The sequence below is a fragment of the Prionailurus bengalensis genome, chromosome C1, assembly GCF_016509475.1.
Source record: "Prionailurus bengalensis isolate Pbe53 chromosome C1, Fcat_Pben_1.1_paternal_pri, whole genome shotgun sequence".
Lineage (NCBI taxonomy): Eukaryota > Metazoa > Chordata > Mammalia > Carnivora > Felidae > Prionailurus > Prionailurus bengalensis.
Window position 1 is genome coordinate 40,127,971 of NC_057345.1, and position 26,130 is coordinate 40,154,100.

Genomic DNA, 26,130 nt, shown 5'->3' on the forward strand with positions numbered 1-26,130 from the left:
ATTTAGGTAGAGGGAAGAAAAGCAAAGGTATAGAGCTAAAATTCCAGTCTAAGAACAAAAGCCTTTTTTATTCCTTTGTGTTTTGGACACAGGAAGTAGAGCTAGAGTATGCCTCTTAGGACACAGTAGTCTATTATGAAGCAGCATCACCAGATGAAGTTAAGCATACCAAAAAACAAAGCTGGTTAGAGTTGCACCCTGACAAAGACAGCATTTCCTAAACCTCACCTCTAGCCCATTTTTTTTTTCATTTTTTTCTTTATAACACTTGGCTTTGGCTTAATTAATGTTATTCAGTGGAAAAGGCAGAACAAGGCAAAAAAGACCCTTCACTGCTGTGGACATCAGGATGAATGCTTTGCCACCACCTTTGTATCTGGAATCACATCTCCAGTTAAAGGAACCAACTCAGTTTTGATTTCGTGCCACTGGGTAACTTCTATTCTTTCTCAGATTTGTGAAAATGCTATTAATCCTGTGTGTCCCTCTCAGTAGGTGACATGTGGGTACAGCAGCGGGGGTGGGGGGATTGTTAGGGCCCTCTAAGGTCAGGAGGCATTGCATGGAGTATGGTCTCTTGGGTTAAAAAGAGAAAGGAGAGTGAGGGCTGTGGACTGCTTTATGTTACCTCATATACTTTCAAGAAACTGTACTTCTAGGGCACTATGGAAATTTGAGTGAGTTTTACTTCTGAGATAACTTTATAAACAATAAAAGGCCCTGAAAAATCCTAAAATATGAAAGTGCTTTTAATTCATTCCTAAAATGTGAATTCAGCCTAAGGTGAGTTTATTGGCATACTTTCTTACAACACCCAGCCAAATAAATATAATAGCAGAAGTTTTTGTATGTTTCTGTGTGCCTTCTGTGTGTTTTGGGCATGGTATTCAATGCTTTAAATAGAGTAGCTCATTTAAATAGTAAATTGGGATTTCTTGGAGACTCACAATAATAGCCAGTGTTTATTGTGCACTATGTGCTAAGCATTGTGCTGAGATGAATTGATGGAATTTCATGTAATCCTCAAGATAGTTATTTTACAGATGAAGAAACTTGGACTTAGGAACAACTGAGTAATTAGCCCAAGGTGTCTTGGCTTCCAAGTGGAGGAGCTGGGACTTGAACCCAGGACTGTCTAATTGTGAGTTGTCCAATTTATAGTTTATCTTTGGCAGTTTCTCTAAAAATACTCAACTGACTTCTCCCCTTAACAAATGAACTCAGCTTATATTACCCAGGGAATGAAAACTTTCAGTTCAGGGAAAACACAATTAGAGTTCAAAATCTTTTGTTTTGGAAAAGAGCATACTACACATTAAAAAAATAACAATAAGGACCAGTGGTTTTTTAATTAAGCAGGTCACCAGTTACCTGAACAAAGAAGAACAGAGTGGTTTTTTTAACTTCAGGTTTTGTCTCTTCACAAAATACTCTTCACTGTGTTTTCTTTTTCTTGATTTTGCAAGCACTGTATTAAAATGGATGCTGCCTTAAATGTAAGCATAGTTAAAACCCAGTCTCAATTATGTATAATCCAAGAAAATCCCAAGATATTGATTAGCTAAATGAACTTTTCTACATGCACATCAGAGGGCTAGTGATGAGAAGGGTACAGGAAATAGTAGCATTTATCAGCACATTTTGCTGCTGACTTTGAAAATGTGTTTGGTACAGTGCAACGTGTTTCTTGAATTCAAAGGAAAATCAGGCAGATTTGCATCTGTCATTTTATTTCTCATCCCCCTGCAGTCATCTTACTTGTATTCCACAAAGAAGAACGAAAGAATTTTGACTTGTGGACTTGGGGAGGGAAAGTGATTATTGTTGGGGGTGAATGGAAAATATTCAGTTATGGAGAAGATTTGGCAGCCTAGTAGGGTTACAAAATGGAAGAATAGGGGTCTCCCTTATTAAGGGGAACTGGAAGATGTCAGAATGTTAAGTGCAAACAGTAAACCATGTAATTATTGTGCCTCTTACACACCCATGGGGCAGAGACCTCCCATACTTTCTAATTAGGATGGGTTGGCAACTGAATGGATCAGTGAGGATTAGAACTTATACAGGTACATTCTGCTCCTTTGGATATAATTCTTTTCCCAGGGTGGCAGGAGTCAGGATTATAGAGCAGGTATGGTTTCCTTTTGCCCCCTGGCTATCTTCCCCTTCATCTTCCCTTCCATATTAGATGGTTCTGCCCCGCTTCCAAACTCAGATAACCGTAGGAAAGTATTCTCATGTCCCAAGAGAAATGTCTCAAAGGATTTTTACCTGGGATGTGAATCAGGCCTGGGTATTTTAAGGATTTTCTATTTCTGTGCTTTAGCTGACTGTTTGGTTCGTAGGACCAATTCCCTGTTCACCCAGCCTCCCCTCCTTCCCCCAGTACATACACACACACCCCCACACACACTCCTTCCCTCACTCCCTCCCCCTTCTCTGTAGAATGACCTGGTTGATTGAGACTAGGAACTAAGCAGGAAGGTAATGTCAAACTGAAATTTCCACACATTATCTAAAAATGTAATTCATCAGCTTCAGGGTAGGAGGAAAGTGCTTTCTGAAATGTGTTAATGGGAAATTCATTTTTTTTCTTGTCTTCTGGGAGGTGTGGCAGGGTGATTTCTCTTTTCAGTCTGCCTCCCCCACCCCACAACAGCCCCATTCCACATCTCCCTTACTGCTCTTAACTGATGAACTCTGTATCTGTCTTCATTCCTTGTAAGAACTAAAGATCTTTAAGTTGCCTTTTTATTTTTTCTACAGTCCCCAAATTGAGCTTTGATAGGAGAAGATATTTCTAGTTTGGAGAGAAGATAAAATTCAGATAGAGACCATATATTTGGATAAGGCTTTTACATTTGTAAAACATTTTCATTCAGCCAACAGTATTTATTTAGTGTCTGCTCTCTCAGACCAAATAAATGTTATTCCCTTCCTTCTCTTCTCTTAAATTCTGTATCAGGGTCTGTGAAGAAGCCAGAGAGGATAAGACATAGTTCGTGCCCACACGTTGCTGCCAGCAGGGCAGTGATGGGGGAAGCCAGGACAAAGTATAGGGTCCTACGGCAGCCTGCAGTTCTGGAAGGGGCTGGAACGCATGTCTGTCCACCTTTACTGTTTTGCGTGTGATGGTAGTGGGGGTGAGGGTGGGGGTGTTTGTTTTGTTTTTCACCAAGGTCCAAACTGACCCTTCCTGACCCTGGCTAGTAGTTTCATTAGCACAGAAGGACGCGTCACAGAAGGACGGAGTTTTGATGGAATGCCTGCTGTGTGTCAGCTACGTATTATATATATTATCTCATTGAAGCTTTATGTCAGTTATGTATGATCAGTGGTATTATCCCCATTTTATAGATAAGGAAGCCAAGACTTAGAACAGTTAGCTGGAGAGTGGGGTTAGATCTGTCTGACTGCAAAGTCTGTGATCTGTTACCTTGTCACTCTGGCTGTGCTAAATGAATATGAACACATCAGCTATGGGTGTTCAAAAGAGAGAAAGACGACAGTAGGCTGGGGTTCTCAGAACAAGTGTCAAATGAGCCTTGATCTTGGTAGAGAGCAGGTTGTGGGAGACTAGTCCATGAAGAGGGAAGCAGTTGAGCAAGGCTTCAGAGACATCTTCAAGGGATAGTGAATGGAACAGTCAGGACTATTCCGTGGGAAAGTGTTATTAGTGGCCCCTTTGTGTTGATGAAATAACTGAAGCTCAGAAAGGTTAAGTAATTTATCCAAGGTCATAGCTAATAAGCGGTAGGGCTAAGATTTGAACCCAAGTTTGTCAGACTCCAAAGTCTGTGTTTTTTTCTACTTTCCTAATAAATAACCCAACCTAACACAGAAGGAGGTGGACAATTTGCAGACTCCCCATGATGTCTGTGATTTGAGAATCATTGTTTATCTTGCTGAGGTCAGGCACAAGTTCTCTCAGTGACTCTCCTTGCACCTACTTCAGTTTCTTGCTGACTTACAAATTTGGTTTTCTGCTTGGCCCTTGTTTTGTAGTTGGATGTCTGGTGATATGTGAGGTCCCATTACCATTAAGTGGATACAGATAGTTTGGGTAATTACCCCAATTCCTATGGCTGATAATGGAATTTCTTACCACAAACATCTTGACTCAGATTTAATCATTTTATTGGTGGTATGAGCATAAAGCGTATACTTAATAATCCCCCAAATTTCCCTTTGTGTCTGTTTTCAAAGGCTTTGACATTCAGTACTTCCTCTGACCCTATCAAAATAGCCAACATATTGAGACCAGTGCCCCCCAAAGAAGACTTGAGTCAAGAACACTTGGCTTCTTCTTTTCCTTGCTTTCTTCTTTTTTTTCTTTTCTTTGCTTGCTGCCTGTCCTGTCTCCTCTTTTTGCCTTCTTATGTACTCACGTGCCATTTGATTAAAAGAGGATTTGAATTGGCTTTGTAAGATAATATGAAAGAGAGCTAGAATTAAAATAGCTATGGGTTTTTTAAAAAGCAAGGTGGAGCAAAATGGGCATAGAATGAATGGTAAAAGGAGAACCAGAAGGAAAATTAAATTACATGTGGCTAGGTGACTTGTCTGAGAAGTAACCAACCACCTAGCCTAAGTTTTCTTTACGTGAAGGAAAAATGGATGGTGACAACCTTGATCCCATTCTCAAGTGGTAAGCAGGATCCCAGCCCCCTCCCACCTTCCCCCCGACACTCACATTAGCCCACAGACCTCTGTGGAGACACTTGCCAGCTATGATACAGGATGGGATATGAAGCCTGAAATCACATACATAGAGTTTTTCTTTCTTCATCTTTCTTGCTTGAGCCCATGTTGGATTGATTGACATGTTTTTTTCTGGCCAAGGAAGTCAGCAACAGAGAGAGGCTGCCTGACTGGAGTCCCTGTTTTCACTGTTTTTGTAAACAATGTGCCAAAGGAAGTGTTCTGAAGTGAGCTTCCTTGCCTGCTGCCATGAACTGAGGTGTTAACTGGTCTCCAGGTCTCTTCAGTCTTCCCCTCTCCCCTCAAACCCTGAGGCTGGGCACACAGGTACTCCAGTACTCTGCTACCATCTTCCTGGTAAGGGTCCCTGCAATGAGTTCTGGCAGGTTCTGCATTGTCCAGGACTCTGAGCTGGACAGCAAAGAGGAAAATCAAATGTTGCTCTCACCTTCTGGCCCTGACCCTGGAAACTGGAACTAGTTCTCAGCCACCTTTTCTCTTCCCCAGTGCCCCTTGCCAGTAAGTGGAGCTTTTTCAATGAGACAGACCACTGTCTAAGTACAAAAGAAATACAACACTACCCCAGAGTGCTCCACCCTCCCCAACATACACACACATACCGAATGCTTCCTTCTCAGAAATACCAGACACAGTGCAGTGAACTCTAACCAGAAGTGAGACAGATATCAATGAAATCTTGCACTACTCCCCAGCCCCTCTCACACACACACATAATAGGTATGTGCCTGGCCTTGCATAAGTCACTTTTTCTTGTGGGCCTCCCATTTTCCCGACATACAATACGAAGATAGATCCTTACCCTACTTTCTTTGCATGGGACTTGGAATTCAAACAGCTGACACATGTGGAGGCACTTGTAAACTAAAGCAGCCTATAAATGGGAGGGGCCCCTTCTGTCTCTTGACTGCTTCCCTCTTCTCACCAAGTGTCCTACCCCTGGGCCAATAGATGGATAAAGACAGAGGAAAGGAAAAGTAGGTATCTATTTGTTCTTGGTTCAGTCCTCAGTTATATAATTCCAAATAGGAAATAGGAAATGCCATATGAGAAGGCAGGAGAGTGGAATGGGACCTTACATTTATTAAGAACTGCTGGATGCCAGTTGCTTTATATTTGTTATCTCATTTAATCCTGACCACAACCCCAAGAGGTAATAGCAGCCCCATTCTTTAGATGAGGAAACCAAAGCTCACGTTGTTTGAAGTGACTGACCGAGCTGTCTGTGTACCCATGTCTGTCTGACCACATGCTGCTGCCAGTTGGAACAAGAGACTTTCACAGAGAAGGTTCCTCACATTCTTGCTGTTTCATCCTGAATCTTGCATGTGGCTGTGTAGGATGTATTCCAGTAAACCTCAGAAATAGCTACGGTAATAATGAATAGCAGTTTTAGTGGTTCTGGAAGATTGTAAATGAAAGCCTTCAGTTCAGTATTTGAAAATGCCAGGATGATTTCTGAGATTGTTTTTAAAACCAGGCCACCTCTATGAGTGGCAACATGGTAAAATGGAAGGTTCCACCAAGTTCTCATTATAGCTATGGGACTTGCAGTGGATCAAACTGTTCTGTGCCTCAGATTGTTGTACATAAAATGGGGAAAACGACACTGGTACTTTCCACCTTACTGTGTGTTGATGGGAGATGAGCTACTAATGTGTTGGTAAGTCGTTAAAGTGCTATACCAATTCAGGATATTACTGTGGTCACCTAGAAGATAGAACATTGTGAGGAGGGAATTTGTAAGGATAAAGTAAATACTAAACCCCTTATGATAAGCTAGTTTTACTTTCTCATCTGTCTTCCAGATGTTTTGTTCAGTTATCTATGTACATCTCAACAAAAGCTGATTAACTGCCTCAGACATCAGTGTCTAACTGTTATTAATGCTCAAGCTGATCAAATTACAATGCCACAGATCCTACTTGTGCTGTTAATATTAGATTTCGGATTCCGGTCTATAATGAATGATTTTTCCTCCATGCATTGGAAAAATTGGTTAGCAAGGTTCATAAGAAAGTTTAATTAGCAGGCTGTTTGTGAAAATAGTGGTCGTGAGTCATCATTTATAATGTTGAATTGTTCTTCTGTTCCTTGAAGAGCCACGTAGGATCCTTGTGTTTGGGAAGCTGGTGTCTGCATGCTGCCCACTTGAACTGCCCGTGTAACAAACTAATGACAAAAACAGCACATTTTAAATCCGAGAGAGGAAGAGGAGGTGTAGGGTATTTGTATATTTGTGTATGTGTGTCTGTGTCTTCCCGGGGAATATCATAGACCTACTATAATCTGGAACTGTGCTAGGCAGGATAGCTTTGTGATTAAGACATAGACTGCTTGTGTTAGCATCCCAGCCTCGTTAGTTACTAGCTGTGTAACAGGCAAGTTTTTCCCCTCTCTGTGCCTCGGTTTTCTCATTTGTAACATAGGGATATTGATAGGATTATTGTGAGCATCAACATATAAAACACGCAGAACAGCATCTGGTAAATAGTATATAATTCTTAACAGCAGTTCTGTGAGGTGTAGGTATTATTAGCCCTATTTTACAGGTAAGGAAACTGGCTCAGAAAAGTTAACTAACTTGTTCAAGGTCACACAACTTCTAAGTGTCAGAACAAAATTGAACCCATGTTTGTTTGACTCTATTTTTTAAAAATTTACTTTAGAGAGAGAGCACGTGAGCGGGGGAGAGGGGTAGAGGGAGAAAGAGAGAGAGAGAGAGAGAGAGAGAGAGAGAGAGAGAGTCCCAAGCAGGGGCCACATCCAGCGTGGAGCCCGACATGGGGCTCAATCCCACAACCCAAGGATCATGACCTGAGCGGAAATCAGGAGTCAGACCTCAACCGACTGAGCCACCCAGGCACTCCTGTTTGACTCTGTTTTTATCTGTAATACTAAAGTGGCTCCCAGGGTATTGTGCCTAGTTAGTTAAGTATAGATAATGTGCAAGTGTATGGCTGTATCTGTCCACCTCTACATGTGTACTTCTGCTTTGGTGTCCATACAGCCACACACAATTATGTTTTGTTTCTCCCCTGGGTCTTTGGTTCTCTGAGTGAAACTCCTTGAGCTATTGTATGCTGATACATAGTGAGCTAGACCCAGATTTGTACAAGATGAAAATATGTCTTCAGACGTCTGACCCCCTCCCCACTATGCATCTCTGTCCTGTGTCTAGATTATCCCAGAGCAAGTCTATGTGATGTCCTCTGAGAAACAGAATCATAGACTGTTACAGTAAAAAGAGACCTTAGAACTGTTCTCTGGCTTCATTTCCTTTTTCCTGTGGGCCCCTCTGGTATCTCAGGAACTATAGCTCAGAGCTGGGGCCCACACCCCCAGGCTAGGGTAATTATATCCTGAGGCAGTATTCTGTCCTGTTTCAAAGAGTAGTGCTCATTTGGGAATCTCATCTAAAAGTCTTTCCCAAAGGTGTTTAATAGGTTATATGTTTTCTTAAAAGAGGTTCTGTGACCAAATGAGTTTGGGAAACTGAAGTGAACCAAATTAAAAAGGGTTGTTTTTTTTTTTAATCACTGCTTCTTTGAGTCTGTGCTAATGCGTGTTACAAATCTTAAAAGGAATGGTATAATATATAACATTGCCCTAGGAACTTTTTTTTCCTCCAGCATTTTATGGACTGTCATTCTAAGCCAGGAGGAGCTCTATTAGGGATAAGTTTATAGTAGAAGGGAAGGAGGCAGTTTGGGATAGTTCCTACCTGATGACCTCCTGTTTTCTGTTAAGAAAGAGGTGGGGTTCTCTACTACACATGAGTGGGCAAGCAGAGGCCTTGGTGTCCTAGGAAAGTCTTAATGGCTCTCAGGAGAAACCGAATATGGTGCCAGATGGATCCATCCCTTCTGCACCAACACAGCCCCATCAAACATTAGGCATTTTTGTTAAAAATTACCGAGTACTAAGCATGTTCTGGGCATGATTTAAATCATGAGTTCCTTTGGTTTTCTGATTGTCAGGGTAACATTTCATTTTCCATTGCCCAAAAGAGGTGAGCCATAGAAGGTATTTATGGTTTGCAATTCTCACACACATTCCTGGGCATTCCTTCATTTTCACCTCTCCCAGGTACTTGACTCAGTGTAATGATGCTGGTCACACTTGCACAGAATAGCCATTCCCCAAGAAGCCCTTAGCTTTAAAAAAAAAAAATCAAAGAAGATGGCTTCCCTCCTTGCTTCTTACACTACAGACCCATTTCTGCATGAGTCCTTTTGTTCTTGGGTTTTTATTTCTTGATTTTGTCTTATTTCTTATCTGCAAGCTGACTGGTGATGAAAAGGGAAAATGTGCTTTGATTCTTGTTTCTTTTTTTTTTTTTTCATGGATCTGGGAAATATCTATTTTAGCATTTGTCAGATCCTAACATGATCATGAGATTCCTGTCTGGTACTTCACTATCAGTGAACTCCTTGATGATAGGGATGGGGTACTCATCTCTGCATTTCACACCGCTGTTAGTGGTGAATCCAAGGCCAGAGATCCCCAAGCCCTGATTTCAGAAATGACACACTGACAAAGATTCTCCGACAAAGTCCTTCTCCAGCTCTGCACAGACAAGTTATTTTTCTCACCTCCTTCATTGAGAGTCATGAATTTTCTTTTACTTTGGATAAAGACAGTTTTAATAGATTTATACTCAGTTAATATTTATAAAGCATCTACCTTGTGCCAGGCCCTCTCACATAAGTTATCTCATTTAATCTAAATCCCAACATGATATCGGAAGCCTCCACACACGCCTTCTCCACAGTGTCTGATGGGAGTTTTGGAAGCCGTTGTCTTAGTGTTACACACAGCACTTCCTTTCACCCACAGACATTTCACCCACAGAATCTCATTTTGCCCAAAGGCTAATTACAGTGTATACAATTACTACTAACCTGATGACTTTTTCTACCCCTTCCTCCTTTGTTGTTGTTAGACCATCGTTTAACATCAGCTGCATTTCTGGAATCACTTGTTGGTTTTGCATCCATTCTGGGTGGAAAGTCTTGTCTGTCTGACATGCAGACCTTTTGTTGTATGTGAGAGTAAGCCAACCAAGAATTAAGAATTCTGGTTCATTTCTCTGACTAGCTGGGAGTTTGCCAAAATCCTCCTCTTTTTGTTTCAACCCTTGTTAAAAATATGTTTAAATGTTTGACTATTCTTTCCTGTCTGTAAGAATATTCTGAACATAATTTAATTGAGTGTTGTTTCGATTAAGAATCTTTCATTGCCCCAGGGTCATCAGTCTGAACACTTGTTTTTGTGTGATAAATGCTGAAGGGTGAGGTGGTTGTCGCTGAGGTTTCTATTATCCCTCGTACATTACCTATTTTTTTCTCTTTAAGCTTTTTTTTTTTAAACTAAGTACTTGATACTAGCTTTTTATCTCACGAATCACCTTTCTTCCCTGAACAGACAGAAGAAAAATAGGGTTCAGATTAGTTTCATTTTGTCATTTGTTGAGGTATATTATTGAAATACATATTTGAAGATCTGTCATTGGAGCAACTTATTTTATAGGACAAACCAAAAGAGGTTAAAAAAAAAAAAAAACCTCCTTTGGGAATTTGTCGGTTGGCTTTCTTTGTGGAATATTGTAGTTTTGTAACCAGTCCTTCCTGCTCTGGGGACTGCTGGAAATCATTTTGTATACTCTGCATTTCCATGAACCTTACCCCAGTAACACAGGCTTTGTTTCACATTTACTTGAACAGTTTGGGTGATACTGCCTCTGAAATCAGGAAACTCTGTTAACAGCCTGTTTGGACTTTGGAGCCAGATGGACTTGGGTCTTGGGATCTGAGGTCTCTGGACATCAGTTTTCTTGATTGTAAATGGCAGTGATAATGCCTACCTTGTAGGATTGTTTCAGGGAGCAGATGAGATGAGAGAAATAACATACTCAGCTAGAACTTAAATGTTCTCACCAAAAATATGCATAAGTAAATAAATAAATGTGTTTTATCATTGCACATCATATCAAATCGTATCATATCATCATGATGTGCACTTTAAATATCTTACAGTCATATTTGTTGACTATATCTCAGTAAAGCTAGAAAAAAAAATAAAGCACTCAGTACAATAACTGGCACATGGTAAGCACTCAAAAAATAACTATTTTTGTTCCTATTTATTCACTGAGTTCATTCACTTATTGAGTTCATTCACTCATTCATTCATTCAACATAGATTTATTGGAAGCCTACTATGTGCCAGACATTGGTCATACCAAGATTAATAAGATCCATGTCCTTGCCCTTAAGGGATTTAGGGTCCATTAAGAAATACATTTAGTTCAGCAAGCTCATACTGAATGCCCACTGTGGGACAAGTGTTTTGCTCATTGCCATCTTGATGCTACATGATGAGTTCTCAGCTTCTAAGGAAACTACGTCTACTTAGGAAGCCAGAATGTAGCCTCTGGAAATAACCTAGTACTGGTTCAATGTAATTTTAAATACTTCAAGAATTCGAAATAAGGGAGACCAGGTCCTGTCTTTTTCAATAGTGTTTGTTGTTGGCAGAAAGCAGACACACTCAGAATTTCAGATGCCTAAATGATTCTTCAATCTGTGCTAGAGGTATGGGGAGATATCACATATACATCTGAGCCCAGATTCAACATGGAAACAGTATTGACATTTCAGGTTGATACCAACAATCAGCGGCCTCCTGGAAGTAGTGGCTGTGAACCGAATGGCAGGTCTGTCTCCTCAAGGGATAGATGCTCATGCTTCCTCCTCCTGCTGGAATGCCCTTCTCTGTCTATTGTGTGGCTGTCTCCTATCAATCTTTTTGAATTAGTCTCAGAAATCCCTCTTTCCTACTGTCATAACACTGAACCATACTCCACTATCATTATTGATTCATAGGTCTGACTTTCTAGTAGACCATGAACTCCTTGCTTCTTCCTCAGTCCTCAGTTTCAGAATCTGGAGAACAGACTTGAAGATGATTGATACTAAAGTCCTTTCCAAGACTATCATTCTGTGATATACTAGATCCAGTTTGGCAGGCACAACCAAGTTAGAAAGTGGGAATGGGATACTTGGGTGGTATATATTGAAATTAAATGAGAAGAATGAGGACTTAGAGATAGTCCTAGAAAACTCAGGCTCTGTCAAAGTCTCAGACACACTGTGCCATGTCCAGCAGGTGTTTAGCATACAAATGAGCACATATTCAAGAAACCAGGGCACAGCAAAAAAAAAAAAATGCACAGGCTCTGGAATCAGAGGAGTCTGGCTACTATTCTGCAGCCAAATAACCTTGGATATGTAACATCTACTTCCTGGGCCTCAGATTCCCCTACTGTAAAACAGGGATAGAAATGCCTGCCTCAAAGTGATGAATCACTGGACTCTACTCCTGAAACCAGTACTACACTATACATTAACTAACTTGAATTTAAGGGGCACCTGGGCGGCTTAGTTGGTTAAGCCTCTAACTTTAGCTCAGGTCATGATCTCACAGTTGGTGAGTTTAAGCCCCACGTTGGGCTCGCTGCTGTCAGCACAGAGACTGCTTCAGATCCTCTGTTCCCCCCTTCTCTCTGCCCCTCCCCTACTCTCAGATCCTCTGTCCCCTTCTCTCTCTGCCCCTCCCCCACTAGCACCCTGTCAGAGTCTCTCTCTCTCTCTCAAATATAAATAAACATTAAAAAAAAAACTAACTTGGGGCACTTGGGTGGCTCAGTCGGTTTAGGGACCAACTCTTGGTTTCGGCTCAGGTCATGATCTCATGGGTTCATGGATTTGGGCCTCATATAGGACTCTGCATTAACAGCGCAGGGCCTAGTTAGGATTCTCTCTCTCCCTCTCTCTGCACCCACCCCCCACCAATCACACTCTCTTTCAAACTTAACAAAAATTTTTTTAAGCTAACTTGAATTTAAATAAAAAAAAATAGTACTTACATAAAAAAATGTCTGCTTCAGAAGTTGTGAAGATTTAAATTTTTTTTTCAACGTTTATTTTTTTGGGGACAGAGAGAGACAGAGCATGAACGGGGGAGGGGCAGAGAGAGAGGGAGACACAGAATCGGAAACAGGCTCCAGGCTCTGAGCCATCAGCCCAGAGCCTGACGCGGGGCTCGATCTCACGGACTGCGAGATCGTGACCTGGCTGAAGTCGGACGCTTAACCGACTGCGCCACCCAGGCGCCCCAGAAGCTGTGAAGATTTAAATAATGATATATGTAATGTGTTTTGCTTGTAGGTGCTTAGTAATTATTCTCTATCCTTTTTATTTCCTCAGTTAGAAATCAGGATAAACTGAAACAAGTTGGGAGTGTTGGGTCTAAAATAAATACGATTTAGTTCTTTCCCTGCTGCCGCCCAGTAGTGCAGAGGGGGAGGCTAGAGTACACTCAAGATTTGGCTCCACCCATAACCCACCACCATGGCCAGGGAAGGCATTGTAGCTGGAGGTATAATGGACATTAATACTGCTTTACAAGAAGTGTTGAAAGACTCATTCCACGATGACCTAGCACATGGAATTCATGAAGCTGCCAAAGCCTTAGACAAGCAAACACCAAGCCCATCTTTGTGTGCTTGCGTCCAACTGGATGAACCTATGTATGTCAAGCTGGCAGAGGCCCTTTGTGCTGAACACCAAATCAACCAAATTAAGGTTGATGACAGGAAACTAGGGGAATGGGTAGGCCTCTGTAAAACTGACAGAGAAGGAAAATCCCATGAAGTGGTTGTTGCAGTTGTGTGGTGGTTCAGGACTATGGCAAAGAGCCTCAGGCCACAGATGTCACCAAGGAATACTGGAAATGCAAGAAATGAACAATAAAAAACTTAGCCCTTGTTCCTCAAATTAATAAATAAAATATAATTTAGAACCTTTCATCTTAGCGTTACAAGGGATCAGTCCGTCTTGCTGACTGCTGCCCCCTTCCCTGATAACAAACATTGGTCTCTGCATACTTCTAGTCATGGCACCCTTACCATCTCACAAGGCAGCCACACTCTCATCAATCATTATTAGAAAGTTCTTCCTTTTATCAAGGCAGAAATCTGCTCCCTAACTTTCTTCTCCCAGATCTTTATTCTCTCCCTTATGACAAGCCTACCCCTGCTTTCCCATGACAACCTTTCAAATATTAGAATTGGCTCTGAGCACCTCTAGAGTCTTCTCTCCTTCAGACTAAAGACTACAGGTCTTTCAGATGTGTCTCATGGTACTGATTCTTCTGGACATGGGTAAGGCCCTGGTAAAAAAGTTTGCAGCTCTTCCTGGTCCCTTTCTGTTTGGTATATGGGAAATTGAGTGGGTTAAGAGGATGTAAGTATGTATGTGAATAGATCATATTCATCTGTTCACCCAACAGGTATTTACTGACTATCCAACAATGTTATGGATCCTTTGGTAAGTCCTGGGGATACAGAGATGAATAAAATAGCATCTTGGCCCCAAGTTGCTCCCCACCTAGTGAGGAACAGGGATACATTAAGAGATGGTTTTGAAAGGATATGTCAGTGAGATCGTTCCCCTGATCTGCAGGGCTGAGGGGAGTGGGCTGGCACGGTTTTCATATATGTCTCATTCCGCAGCATTACAGAGTCAGTTTGAAGAAACCAGGGGTGCCCCTTTCCTCTGTTTAGTCACTTAGCAAGTGCAGTGGGGGCTGCCCTCACGTTCACTTGTGTCATTGCTCTGACATTCCAGGCATGCTCCTGCCTCAGGAGCATGTTATGGTTTGTGGGATTAAACCCCACATCAGGCTCTGTGCTGACAGTACAGAGCCTGCTTGGGATTCTTTGTCTCCCTCTCTCTGCCCCTCTTGCTTACTCCCTCTCCTTCTCTGTCTTTCTCTCTCAAAATAAATAAATAAACCTTTAAAAAAAAAGATTTCTTCTGTTTGGGATGCCCTGCCCTCAGAGAGAAGGGACTGGCTGCCTCCTTTCCCTCAGGTCTCTGCTCTCATGTCACCTTAGCAGCGAGGCCTCACTTGACCATTCTATTAAAATATTGCAACCCCATCCCCTGTACTTTTCCCTCCTCTGCTTTATTTCCTCCCCAGTACTCACCATCATCTGACAACTTTTATATTTTATTTATGTTTCTTGTCTTGCTCCATCACCCTCAATCAGAATATAGATTCAGTGATGGCAGAAACCAAGTATTTTTGTTCTCTTCTAGTCTCAGTAAATGGAACTATGTCTCGCACATGACAAGTGTTCAGTAAATACCTGTGGGGTAAATTCATGCAGTGCTTGGATTCAGCTCTCAGGTTGGAAGGTCATCCCTTGGTAGGAAAATCCTATCAAAATTTTACTGTTTCTTCAAAGCTGAGCTCATGTGCCTCTACCTCCAGGAAGCCTTCTGTACTCTGCTCAGTCAGAATCAGTCTTCATCTCCTCTATTATGTGTATACTTTTGTTATTGTTCTTGTTCTTGTATATGGTTTTAAAAGAAATATCTCTGGTATATTTATTATTTTTGCTGAGCTATAATTAATTCTTATATCTATTTTTCCCTTCTACATATTAAGTCTCCTGAAGTCAGGAACAATATCTTGGTCATTTGGGGGCCCACTCATGGTATCTGGCATGTTGTAGATGCCTGTTATACATGGAGTCTGTGTGCCTATAGCATATTATGTGCTCCAATATAAAAGAAAAGCATCAAAAACATTCTCTCCCTTTAAGAAGGTTGGAACCTCAATGAGAAGATAACAGTCTCATAGACAATAATAGAAAGCAATATTTAATGGGGCATGAGAGAAGAAAGACAAGGAACCAGCATCCACTGAGCATCTGTTAATATGCCAGGCATTTTGCATGCATTATCACTTTTAATCTCCCTAATAATTCCATGAAAAAGTAATCTTAAATTCATTTTACAGGTACAATTACTGCAGCAGAAAGGAACAAAGTGGGAATGCAGAATTGGGGGATGAAAAGAAATAGTGTACACAAAGAAATTCTGAGGACTTTTCCCATCTGTGCTTCCCTTCCCTGCTACTAAGAATTAGATGTATAGTTTTCTCAGAAACCAATGTGTAGGGACATTACTTGAACTTGGTTAGCTAAGGCCACACAGCAATAAGCTGAAGCTGCATTTCTTACATCATTACATTTCTGTATCAAGTCTCCAGATGATGCCAACAATACTGGTACAGGGACCACACTTAGAGTACAAAAACTTTAAACCATACTTAGTTTGAAGCAACTGTGTGAACTACCAAAAGAAAAGAAATTCTCTGATTAGTTGGTTCTACTAACCCTGAGCCTGCAGAAGAAAAGTGAAGACCCAGAATGCCCAACACCATGTAAAACCCACAGAGGTGGGGTGGGTGGGAACAGAGCCATGGATGCTCCAGAATCTCAAAGCATCCCCAGTCAGTGTGAAGAAGGGGAAGAGACCCCAGCACAGAGTGTGTGCATGTCCTTGAGTGCTTACTTGATGCTGGACACTCTGCTGTGCCTTTTCACAGAAGCCAGGCCCTGTGGAGAGAAAAGCTTGAGCCCAGCAGTCACACAGATCTGGGCTTATTCAGATCCTAACCGTGGACCCTACTTACAGGTTACCTTTGGGCAGGTTACTTAACATGTCTTAGTCTATTGTTCTTAGCAGCACAATGGGCCTGATAGTACCCATTTCACACAGGATTAAATTGGGTAACAGTAGGCCACTTAGCACAGTGCCTGACACAAGGCAGACCCTGAATAAATGGTAGCTGCTGTTAGTCTATGTGTTAACATAGTTAACCCTCACAGTGAATCTCTGATTGTGAGGATAAGGGATTATCCCTGTTTTCCCAGATAAAGGAATATGCTGATGAAGCTTAAATGGCTTAACCAAAGTTATACAGCAAATAAGTTTTGAAACACACACACACACACACACACACACACACACACACACAGTGTGTGTGTGTGTGTGTGTGTGTGTGTGTGTGTGTGTGTGTAATAACAGCTGAAGTGTGTAATAACAGCTGAAGTGTGTAATAACAGCTTCAGGTCTCTCTGACCCTCTTTAGGGTGTGTTCAGGTAGATTTTGAGCCATCTGACATCTCAGGACTGGCAGGGAGGGAGTCTTGGGATTCAGAGTTGGCTGCAGTTAACCCAGCATGTGGATTACTGCCATGCAGGTGATCTTAAGGTGACTGGGGATTTTATCATGTGCTTGGAGAACAGAATTTCATCCTGAGCTCGGGGTTCTAACATTCACAAGAATCCTTACTCAACTCAGAAGTTTTTATCAACAGCAGCTACCCATCTGGCTGCCCCCTCAGGGACTTTGCAGATGAGGGGAGTAGCAGTTAGGTTTCTGGAGAATGACGATTTTTGAAGAAAGAAAGAGCAAAGTGTGCAGGTTGGCAGTGCAAAATGCTGAGGTCCTTTCCAGCCAGCCTTGCAAAGGGATGGCTTCTCTGTTGCTGCAGTCAGCCATGAGGATGTCACATTTGGGGTCCTGCTGTCATAACCCCCAGGACCCCAAAGGCAAGGGAAAACAACTTCTATCCAGAATGACCAAGAAAATGATACTATAATCAGCTATAAGGGTGATTCCTAGAGTCTGAATGCAATAAAAATGCTTAGCACAACTATTGAAGATAATTTTGTTTTTCTTAGATGATTCAAAAAAGCCTCAGAGGTATTTCAGGGCTTTGGAATAGTTGTCAGGGACATTTTACTTCAAATAGAGTTAACTGTGAGTATGGCAAAGGGTACTGGATTTGGAGTCAAAAGATCTAAACCAGGGGTCAGCAAACTATGGCCAAAAGGCCAAATTGAGCCCACTGCCCGCTTTCCTAAATGTGTTTTATTGGAACACATATTGTCTACGGCTGCTTTCATGCCACAATGGCAAGGTTGTCATGACAGAGACCAGAGGACCCACCAATCCTAAGCTACTTACTATCTCACCCTGTATAACAAAAGTTTGCCAATCCCTGATCTAGACTAAGATCCAGCACTATTTTCTCTGATCTTCAGTTTCCACATCTATAAAATGATGATTATCTCTCCCATGGGGTTATTGTGAGAGTCAAATGTGACAGAATGGGTGGCAAAGCTCGTTGGAAAGGCAGAAGACAGGCAGCACCTGATCTGTGCTGGAGGAGAGCTTACCCAGACATCCTTTGTGCTTTCTTTTCCAATCTTTGGTGTCCACTTGTCATGTTCCCCCTTTCTCACAAATGGAAAAAGAATTCCCCAGGTATCCCACCTTTCCCCCAAACATAAAGCATTCTTCTAGAAATGGAGGATTGGTACAAACATATGTATCCACTCTTTCGTCCCTCAAATATTTGTTGGGCACCTACTGTGTTCAAGGAAGCAAACTTTTATAAGCTAGTTCTTGTAGGGAGAAATGTTTGGTTTCCAAGGGGAGAAGTTGGTATACAAATTATTACAACAGAATAGAGATGTTGCCATGTCAGAGTAGGAGGACCCATCATGTGTTTGTGTGTGTGCATGTACATATGTGCAGTTTATAAAAACAGAAATATTCATGTTCAGATTTAAGAAAAGCCTGTGAACCTCTTTAATCTAAAATACACTGAAGTGCCTTAAAGTGTAGCCATTATGTATAACTGTTTCCCTTTGGAAACTACATTCTAATTTTAAGTTTCCATCCCAAACTACCAAGAAAGCATTTCCTGCCCATGCATGGTCACTGGGGATCCCTCATCTATGCCTGCTGGACAGGACTATTAAGGAGTGGTAACACATGTCAGGGTGGTTGATCACCTGAGCATCAAGGAGTCATGTGCTCACTACAGTTTACAAATTTTGGAGGCAGTCTTCATTTTATAATATCATCTGTTCTTTATTGATTTTTTTATTGATGATTCAATAAACATAACTTCAATGATTTAATTGTTTTATTTGACCAACTTGCTATCAAAATAAACTCCTAAATTGAGAACAAAAGTTAAAAAACTTTCTGTTCTAAAAATACTGTTGCTATACCTATCTGGTGAAATCTTACTATTGCTGATAAAGAAAAATGTAGTTATTTGGGAAAAAATAATAAGAGGACCTTATCTATTTCTGGGATGCAGATACACACACACTTGGCTCTAGGCTCCAGACTGGGTCCCCTGGGCCTTCCCAGCATGATGGCTCTCTTAGTCCCCATGGAAATAGTGTTGGTATTTTTTGTGAATGTGTTTCATCCACATTTTTCCATGTGCATTTAAATATAGGACTGCAAACCCAAAACTCATCAAACAATGTATGTCCATCATACATACAAGTTAAAACATAGAATTCTTCCTCATTTTACTCTCCCCCCTACTAATAATTTTTAAAGAAATGAGGCTTGGGTTTTTATATGTTCTACCTTGGGATTTAATCCTCTCTAGAGTGTTTTAAAAGAGACTGCTTAGTCTGCTTAGGGGGTGCCTGAGTGGCTCAGTCAGTTAAGAGTCCAACTCTTGATTTCGGCTCAGGTCATGATCTCAGGGCTTGGATCTCAGGGTTCGTGAGATCAAGCCCCATTTCAGGCTCTGTGCTGTCAGCGGGGAACCTGCTTGGGATTCTGTCTCTTCTCTCCCTCTGCCCCTTCCCCCATTTGCGCTCGCTTGTGCTCTCTCTCTCTCTCTCTCTCTCTCGCTCTCTCTCAAAATAAATAAATAAGCATTTTTAAAAAGAGACTGCTTAGTTCCATCGAGTATTTTTTATTGGACTTAGCTGGACTCCTCCTACGTTGGCAAGAAGCACGTGAGGAAGCCATTTGTGAACAAGGTAGCACAGGTAGTTTCATTGTGATGCCAGTTTATCTCATGTCTTTTATTTCCCAGGCAATGTTCTTCACCTCCATTCCCCTCTGCTTGAATGCAGTGTTCTGTTTCAGAGTTTGTACCTCGTTATTTCAGATCAAGGAGAATCTCTAGTCTTTCCCCCCTCTTCCTTTCTGAAACGATGTTCATCTGGTTTTTAGTTTTTCCCCAAAGCACCTTCATTCCTGATGTTAAGTGCAGTTTCTCTCTAAACCTAGAGCAGGTGATGACAGCACAGTTGTGCTAATTGCAGTCAACCTGAGGTGATGGTGGGTTTGGGACTGATACAAGCAGGTGGGGAGGTATGACACAGCTTGCTGGACAGGAGTCCTTTCCTTCAGTTGACCTTCAGAACCTTCCTAGGACCTGAAGCAAGGGTCTAAACCAAAGATAAAATATAGAATGTAAAAACATAGCTGCTGTATTTATTTTAGATTACCATAACTATATGATAATTAGAAAGAAAGATCTAGTGTATCAGGGAATGTGCACCACTGGTAGGCATGATAAATTTCTCCACATACATTCCATCAGCATGACGAATCATGAACTATTTGGGTTTAGGTTCAGTGTTTGCAGTTAAGTGGTGAGTGTTTTGTCTGTATTTTTTCATATTTCATTTTAATTTTATAAAAATTCAATTTAGCTGGATAAATTGACTGTCTGACTTGTTTCCTAGAACTAGCTAAGGTTTATCATTGAGATTATTGCTTTAAAAATGTCCTTCAAAGCATCTCAACTTGGTGCACAACTGTTTAAAATAAATAATTGTAAGAATATTTTAGTGCTGCAATTTTTAAGGCTTCTCTTATTTACAAGGAAAATAGAACTGATAAATTTGAATGATGAAAATGGATTTAATTAGGTGAATTTAGTTGGGCTTGATGAGGTGGAGCCAAATTTAGGATAATGATATTTTTAAACTAATGCCTCTTGTATTTTAGGATTTGCAAACGTTTCTCAGAACATGTGGCAGGGTCATGTAATTCACACACACCTCTCTCTCACACACACTTTTACTCTTCTGCACACACACATACACACACATGTAGAAGAGCCCCAGCAGCTACAGTGTGTTTAGCATTCACTCTTCCTCCTTCAGTTACTAATTCTGCCTATAAAGGGTATATCTGGCCAAGTTTGCTCCTGTCTTTCCTGTTATTCCAAAACACAGAGGAGTTTTCTAATGGAAAGTATTGTCATTTTGGGTTTTCCATTTCGGGGACAAAAGTGGGCACTGAGCCATTACTCATGATCCTCTTTGCTTGCGTCCTATAAAGGATAACCAAGTCACCCGTTTTCTGATCCAGAACCCAACTTGTTTTCCCAGGTTCCCTCCTACAACCAACACAAACACAGACATTTACCAGCAAAACAGAAGCTGTTGGAAAGATTTTTTGGCTGCTGAAATGGGCTCCTGTCACCAGGACATGGCAGGCTTTTTGCTGTATTGTCTCCCAGCCCTGGCCCGGGTACTCCAGAAAGAGCTTTATGTAATCAGTCTTCCCTGACATGTGACGTCCTGTCATTTTCCTCCCTTTCGGCTCCACTGCCGCCCACAAATCAATAACATTGCTTGGGAAGTTCAAGCTGGTTTTTCAGCCACCCTAAGCTCTGTATTTCTTAAAGGGTATGTCAAAAAATGTAAAGTTTCCTAATGATATTTCTGGCTGATGACACATGGCAGAGCTGATGGACTATTTATAATCAGTGGCACGATCGCAAGCACATTATTTTTATTTCACTTGGGGGGAGCCCTGTCACTTGCTACCTCTCTTTGCAGACAAGTTGATGCCATCTCCACCTAAAGGAGCTAAATCCTCTTTGCAGAATGTGTTTGCACTCTCCCCTTTGTGTTAGGAGCTCCCCAGTTCTTTCTAATAGAACCTCCTCTTTTTTTAAAATTGTTCTCGGGCTGGGAGGGGAGGATGATGAGGGCAACCAATGATTTGTAGCAACTGCTTTAAATTCTGGTCATGCCTTCACTATAAATGTCTCAGTCTTTGCTGCTCAGATCCTGCTACATTCCTCTGAGTGTGGGCGTGGCTGGCATGACTGAGGCAGCAGACACAGCTACCGCATTGAGCGCTCGCCCCAGTTTTACAGGACTGAGCATAGCATAGCTGTCTTTCGTTGAGCAGCTACTATATTCTAGGCAATGTACCTGGTAGGCATTTTATACACAGTGTCTCATTAACCCTTTCAAACTTGTCTCTGGCAAGTGCTGTTATCTCCAGAGAAGACACATGGGGGAAAAAAATTGGGACATCCAGTGACTTCTCTCCACAGTCACACTGCCCATAGGAAAAGCCCCATGACTCCAGTTCAGATCTAACAAAGCACACCTGCTCTCGTTCAACTACCTTCTCACCTCTGTCCAATTAAGCGGACACTTGTGTATGTATGTGGATGTGCAGGGGCACTTACCCATTCCCAACGTGGGCAGCTGCTGGGAGTTCATAGGCTGACCAAAGTGAGAGATGGAAGAATTGGAAACTTCACCTGGGGTAAACCCTGGTGTAAAAGAAACCATATACTAGAGGAGGGTTTTGACTCACTGCAATGGGAAGTATTACTGCTATAAAGATACTGAGCTCTCTCTTTCTCTCTTTCTCTTTTTAAAATGTTTCCACAGGACAGAGTTTAGGGTATGGATTCGTTAACTATATTGATCCAAAGGATGCAGAGAAAGCCATCAATACTTTAAATGGACTCAGACTCCAGACCAAAACCATAAAGGTAAGAAGTGATATGCTGTCCTGATTGGGAGGCACTGGTTAAATTTTGTTCCTTTGATCTCATAAATCCAGGCTATCAGGGAGCTGGAAGTGGTGTTCTTTATTTATGCAAAGGACATTTATCATCCACAGTGCTAAGTGGAGGACACAGATCATTACAAAGAATGAGATGTAGGCTGAGTAGAGGGAAGGGACTGGAGGGCAGATGGGGTGTCAGGGCCCACCAAGAAGGCCTGTGAGCCCAAGCCTGCAAAGATGGCCAGAACTAAGCCATGGGAAGAAGCTGAGCCAGAGAAGCTGTTCCACACAGAGGGAACAGCACATGGGAAGCTGTGAAAATGAACGTAAACATTATGAGTGGGGAACAGCATATAGGATAGCATGGTCTGATTTGGGATGGGAGGTGGGCAGGAGCCTCATGTGGCAGGCTGAAACAGTTTGGCTTTACCTAAAGGGGACAAGGACCCTCCTAACTGTGACTAGAAAAGAAAAAAAATCTGTTATAAATAAACACTAATATAATAGGGATGGGGACTATCAAATTGTTAGGAACACAGTAAAGGAATGACAGAAAAAGTAACATTCGAGCAACTGGAAAATAATTAGAGCTGTAGATAATATCTCAGGTGGGGTTGTTTTAAGTCGAAAAAGAGAAACAGTTACCCAGAGCCTGTTTCTCCAGAGGTTTCTATGACTATGCCGTCACTCTCTCGGTTCAGATTTCCCCTTGTGGAGATCCTTCAGGAGGTGGTGCTGTTTGCTTTGAGGGCCCCCTCTGATAGCTAGTGGTGGTCTCCTGGATGGAGCCTTCTCCTCCTCCTCAGTCTCCCTTCCCCTTCTTCCCCCACCTCCAGGCAGCATCCTGCTTGGGGGCAGCTGCCAGCCCATTAATGAGTCCCATCCTTCATAGCCTATTAAACCACAGGGAGGTGTCTCCTGGGCGCTCTTATCCTCACGACAGCAGGTCTGACGCAAAGTAGGACAAAAGAGAACCTCTCCCAGAATGGAAATCTATAGATGGCACCAGCTCTCAGCGTATGAAAACACAAAAGCAGAACTTTTTAGTTCAACAGAGCCACTTTTCCAACATCAGGACTGACAGAGAGAGACTGTTGGTATAAGATAATTTCAGCTAGGAGGTAATCAAAGCAAAACCAAAACAAAAATCTTCTTTTTTTGGAATATTATTATCCGATTGTCTTCCTTCCTTCCTTCCTTCCTTCCTTCCTTCCTTCCTTCCTTCCTTCCTTCATTTTAAGCAGCTTAACTTTTGCAATTGAGTTTAGCTTATTTCCAAAAGTGATTGCTTTCATGGTCTCATACAGTCTGTAGTACACAAAGACCCCCAAATCAGCCTGATTCAGGCTGCCTCAGTCTCATCTTACAATCAATCCCTTTGAGCTATCTAATGGAGAAATAATTAAGAGTTGTTTAATTATGGGGCAGTCCTCTGAGAGGCAGGAGGATTAATTTCTTTCAAAGGAAAAACATACCTATTTTTACGCTTTACGTGAAGATGGGATGCTCACGTCCCTGATTGTTTGATGAGGCCACACCAGGTTGAGAGCTGTATTTGTGGGTTTGATTGATTTTTCTGTGCTATCCAGTTCAGCATTAGAATGTCAGACATTTACTCTTCCCTTGATGGACACCCTGACCTTGAACTGAGAAAGGTACTTTTTTTTTTCCTCTACAGTTTTCTTGAAACCCAAACCTTCCCAAGAGTTTAGGATCAAATCATCAGCCATCCATTTTACCTTTTTTTTTTTTTAATATTCCATGAAGCTGTTGGGTTTCCTGAAAGACTGATTGGACCTGGCATTTCTGCTCTCAGAATGCACCCCCTGATCCATCATGCCATCAGAAGTAGTGCTTTGTCTAAGTAGATCTTACAGACAAGGAACGTCGATTATTTTCTTTCTGTGGGAAGGCTGTCTGCCTTCTCTTCTCTACATCCGTTCGTTGCCCCACCCCCTCACCCACCCTGTGCTCACCCTGCATCAAAACGCTGCCAACACATTTGCACCCAGCAGTAACATGGGCTTCCGAGGCATTGTAGGATTCAAAATGCATGATGCCATGGCTGAATCAATAATTTCCATCCTCTACTACGAATGAAAATTTAATGTGCAAACCTGGGGATTTCAGCCCTTTCATTAAACAGTTTATTTGCCATACTAAAAATTAAGTTTGAGTGATAGGTTCTTTTATTAACTTTTCTTCCCTTTCCTAAAGGGACACAATGTTTAAGGTAAAAATCATATTAAAGGGGAGGAAAAAAGCAAACCCTTTTCATGTGCTGTTAATAGTCTCATCATTTATTAATTTTTTAAAATTGCTTTTCTGCCTTTCAGGCCACTGTTTACTTCTGCTTCAGTCTGCTTTGATAAGTGACATGAGATTTATCTCTTTGCTCTGACTCCCAAGAAGGAATAGATAACTTTCATATCTGGAAAAAACAAATATCTTCCTGGAAGCATGCTTTACAGAGATCTGCCCAGAACTATCTAGTACATGTTTGCAAGATATGGTCAAGTTTGTCCCTCCTTCTCACATTTCTGGAGCATTTTTGAAGTGCTTTGTGCAAAACACAATACTTTTAAAAAATTTTTGGTTTAAGTTTATTTATTTATTTTGAGAGAGAGAGAGCAGGGGAGAGGCAGAAAGAGAAGGAGAGAAAGAACCCCAAGCGGGCTCTGCTGTGTCAGCACAGAGCCTGATGCAGGGCTCGAACTCACAAACTGTGAGATCGTGACCTGCGCCAAAACCAAGAGTCAGATGCTTAACTGACTGAGCCACCCAGGTGCCCCAAAACACCCTATTTCAAATGTAATGTACAACATAGCTGCAGGAAAACCAAGAGTTAATTGTTGTTGTTATATTTTAATTCCTAGGTTTTAATGATTAACTGCTAAATTCAGTGATAGTTCTAGAAAGCCCTAAGGGAAGGGTGGAGACTATAGTGAGGTGGAGAGCAATAAAAATGGCAGGTACTCGTCAGCTACTACAGATTGTTTAAGCCCAGATTGTTGCCAGGTCTTCCAATTATTCAATAAAAACTGAAATCTAGATATTTTTAATGCCAAATCTGTCAATTTCTAAAGGTTGGAAACCAACTTAAAATTTTTAGAGCATAGGTAGTCAGGTCAAACAAAACTTAATAGTTGACCTGTGGGCAAGCAGTGTGTGGCCTCTGAAGTCAAATTTAAGTACAAAAACACTGTTTTGCTTATTGGACGTGAATGATTCATTCACCTCCTAGTGGAAGGTGCCCCCAAATGATGGTTCCCTGTTAACAACTATTCATTGTCGCTTTAGTAAGGTGGATGTAATGTGACTATGTGCCAATATCAAAGGCATATAGAGGGCAAGGCCAGGCCTCTGTCCTCAAAGAGAATACAGTCTTGGCATAGACACAGCATCAAAGCAGAGAAAGAACGTGATTCATTAATTAAGCCCCTATGAGTAGTGTGGATGACTGCAGATAACGTGCCTATCTGGATCAAACAAATATATTTTTTGGAAACATGTGTTACAGTGATCTCCTAGGAACATCTAGTACATGTTTGGAGACGTGACTACAGAGGAATTATTCTTTGGATTATAACTTGTTTAGTGGGAGAAAGTGGCCAGGCTCAGAGATGAAATGACCTGTCCAATGGCACACAAGTGACCAGCAGCTGAGCTGAGCTAGCATCTGAAGGGCCTGTGAAGGACTCTGCCACAAGAGGAGATGCTTAATATGTGAGCATATGCTTGAAATAATAATAATTATTTATTATAATTATACTACTAATAATAGTAATGCTACCTTATATTGAATATTTACTGTGTACCAACAGTATTCTAACCCCTTTACATGCTTGAGAGGATTGAATTCTTGAAACATCCCTAGGGCTAGATGCTTTACACACA

General features: G+C 41.5%; 1 protein-coding gene and 1 pseudogene across 6 annotated transcripts in view; both read left to right on the plus strand.

Moving 5' to 3' along the window:
• Positions 1–26,130, plus strand: part of ELAVL4 (ELAV like RNA binding protein 4) — a 146,572-nt gene that overhangs the window by 99,226 nt on the left and 21,216 nt on the right. For all 6 annotated transcript variants that reach the window (XM_043574938.1, XM_043574936.1, XM_043574940.1 and 3 more), the window contains exon 3: positions 22,113–22,216. In XM_043574938.1, coding sequence (XP_043430873.1) covers positions 22,113–22,216 — 104 coding nt within the window. The remainder of the gene's footprint in view (positions 1–22,112; positions 22,217–26,130) is intronic.
• On the plus strand, positions 13,084–13,559 carry LOC122480490 (annotated as a pseudogene).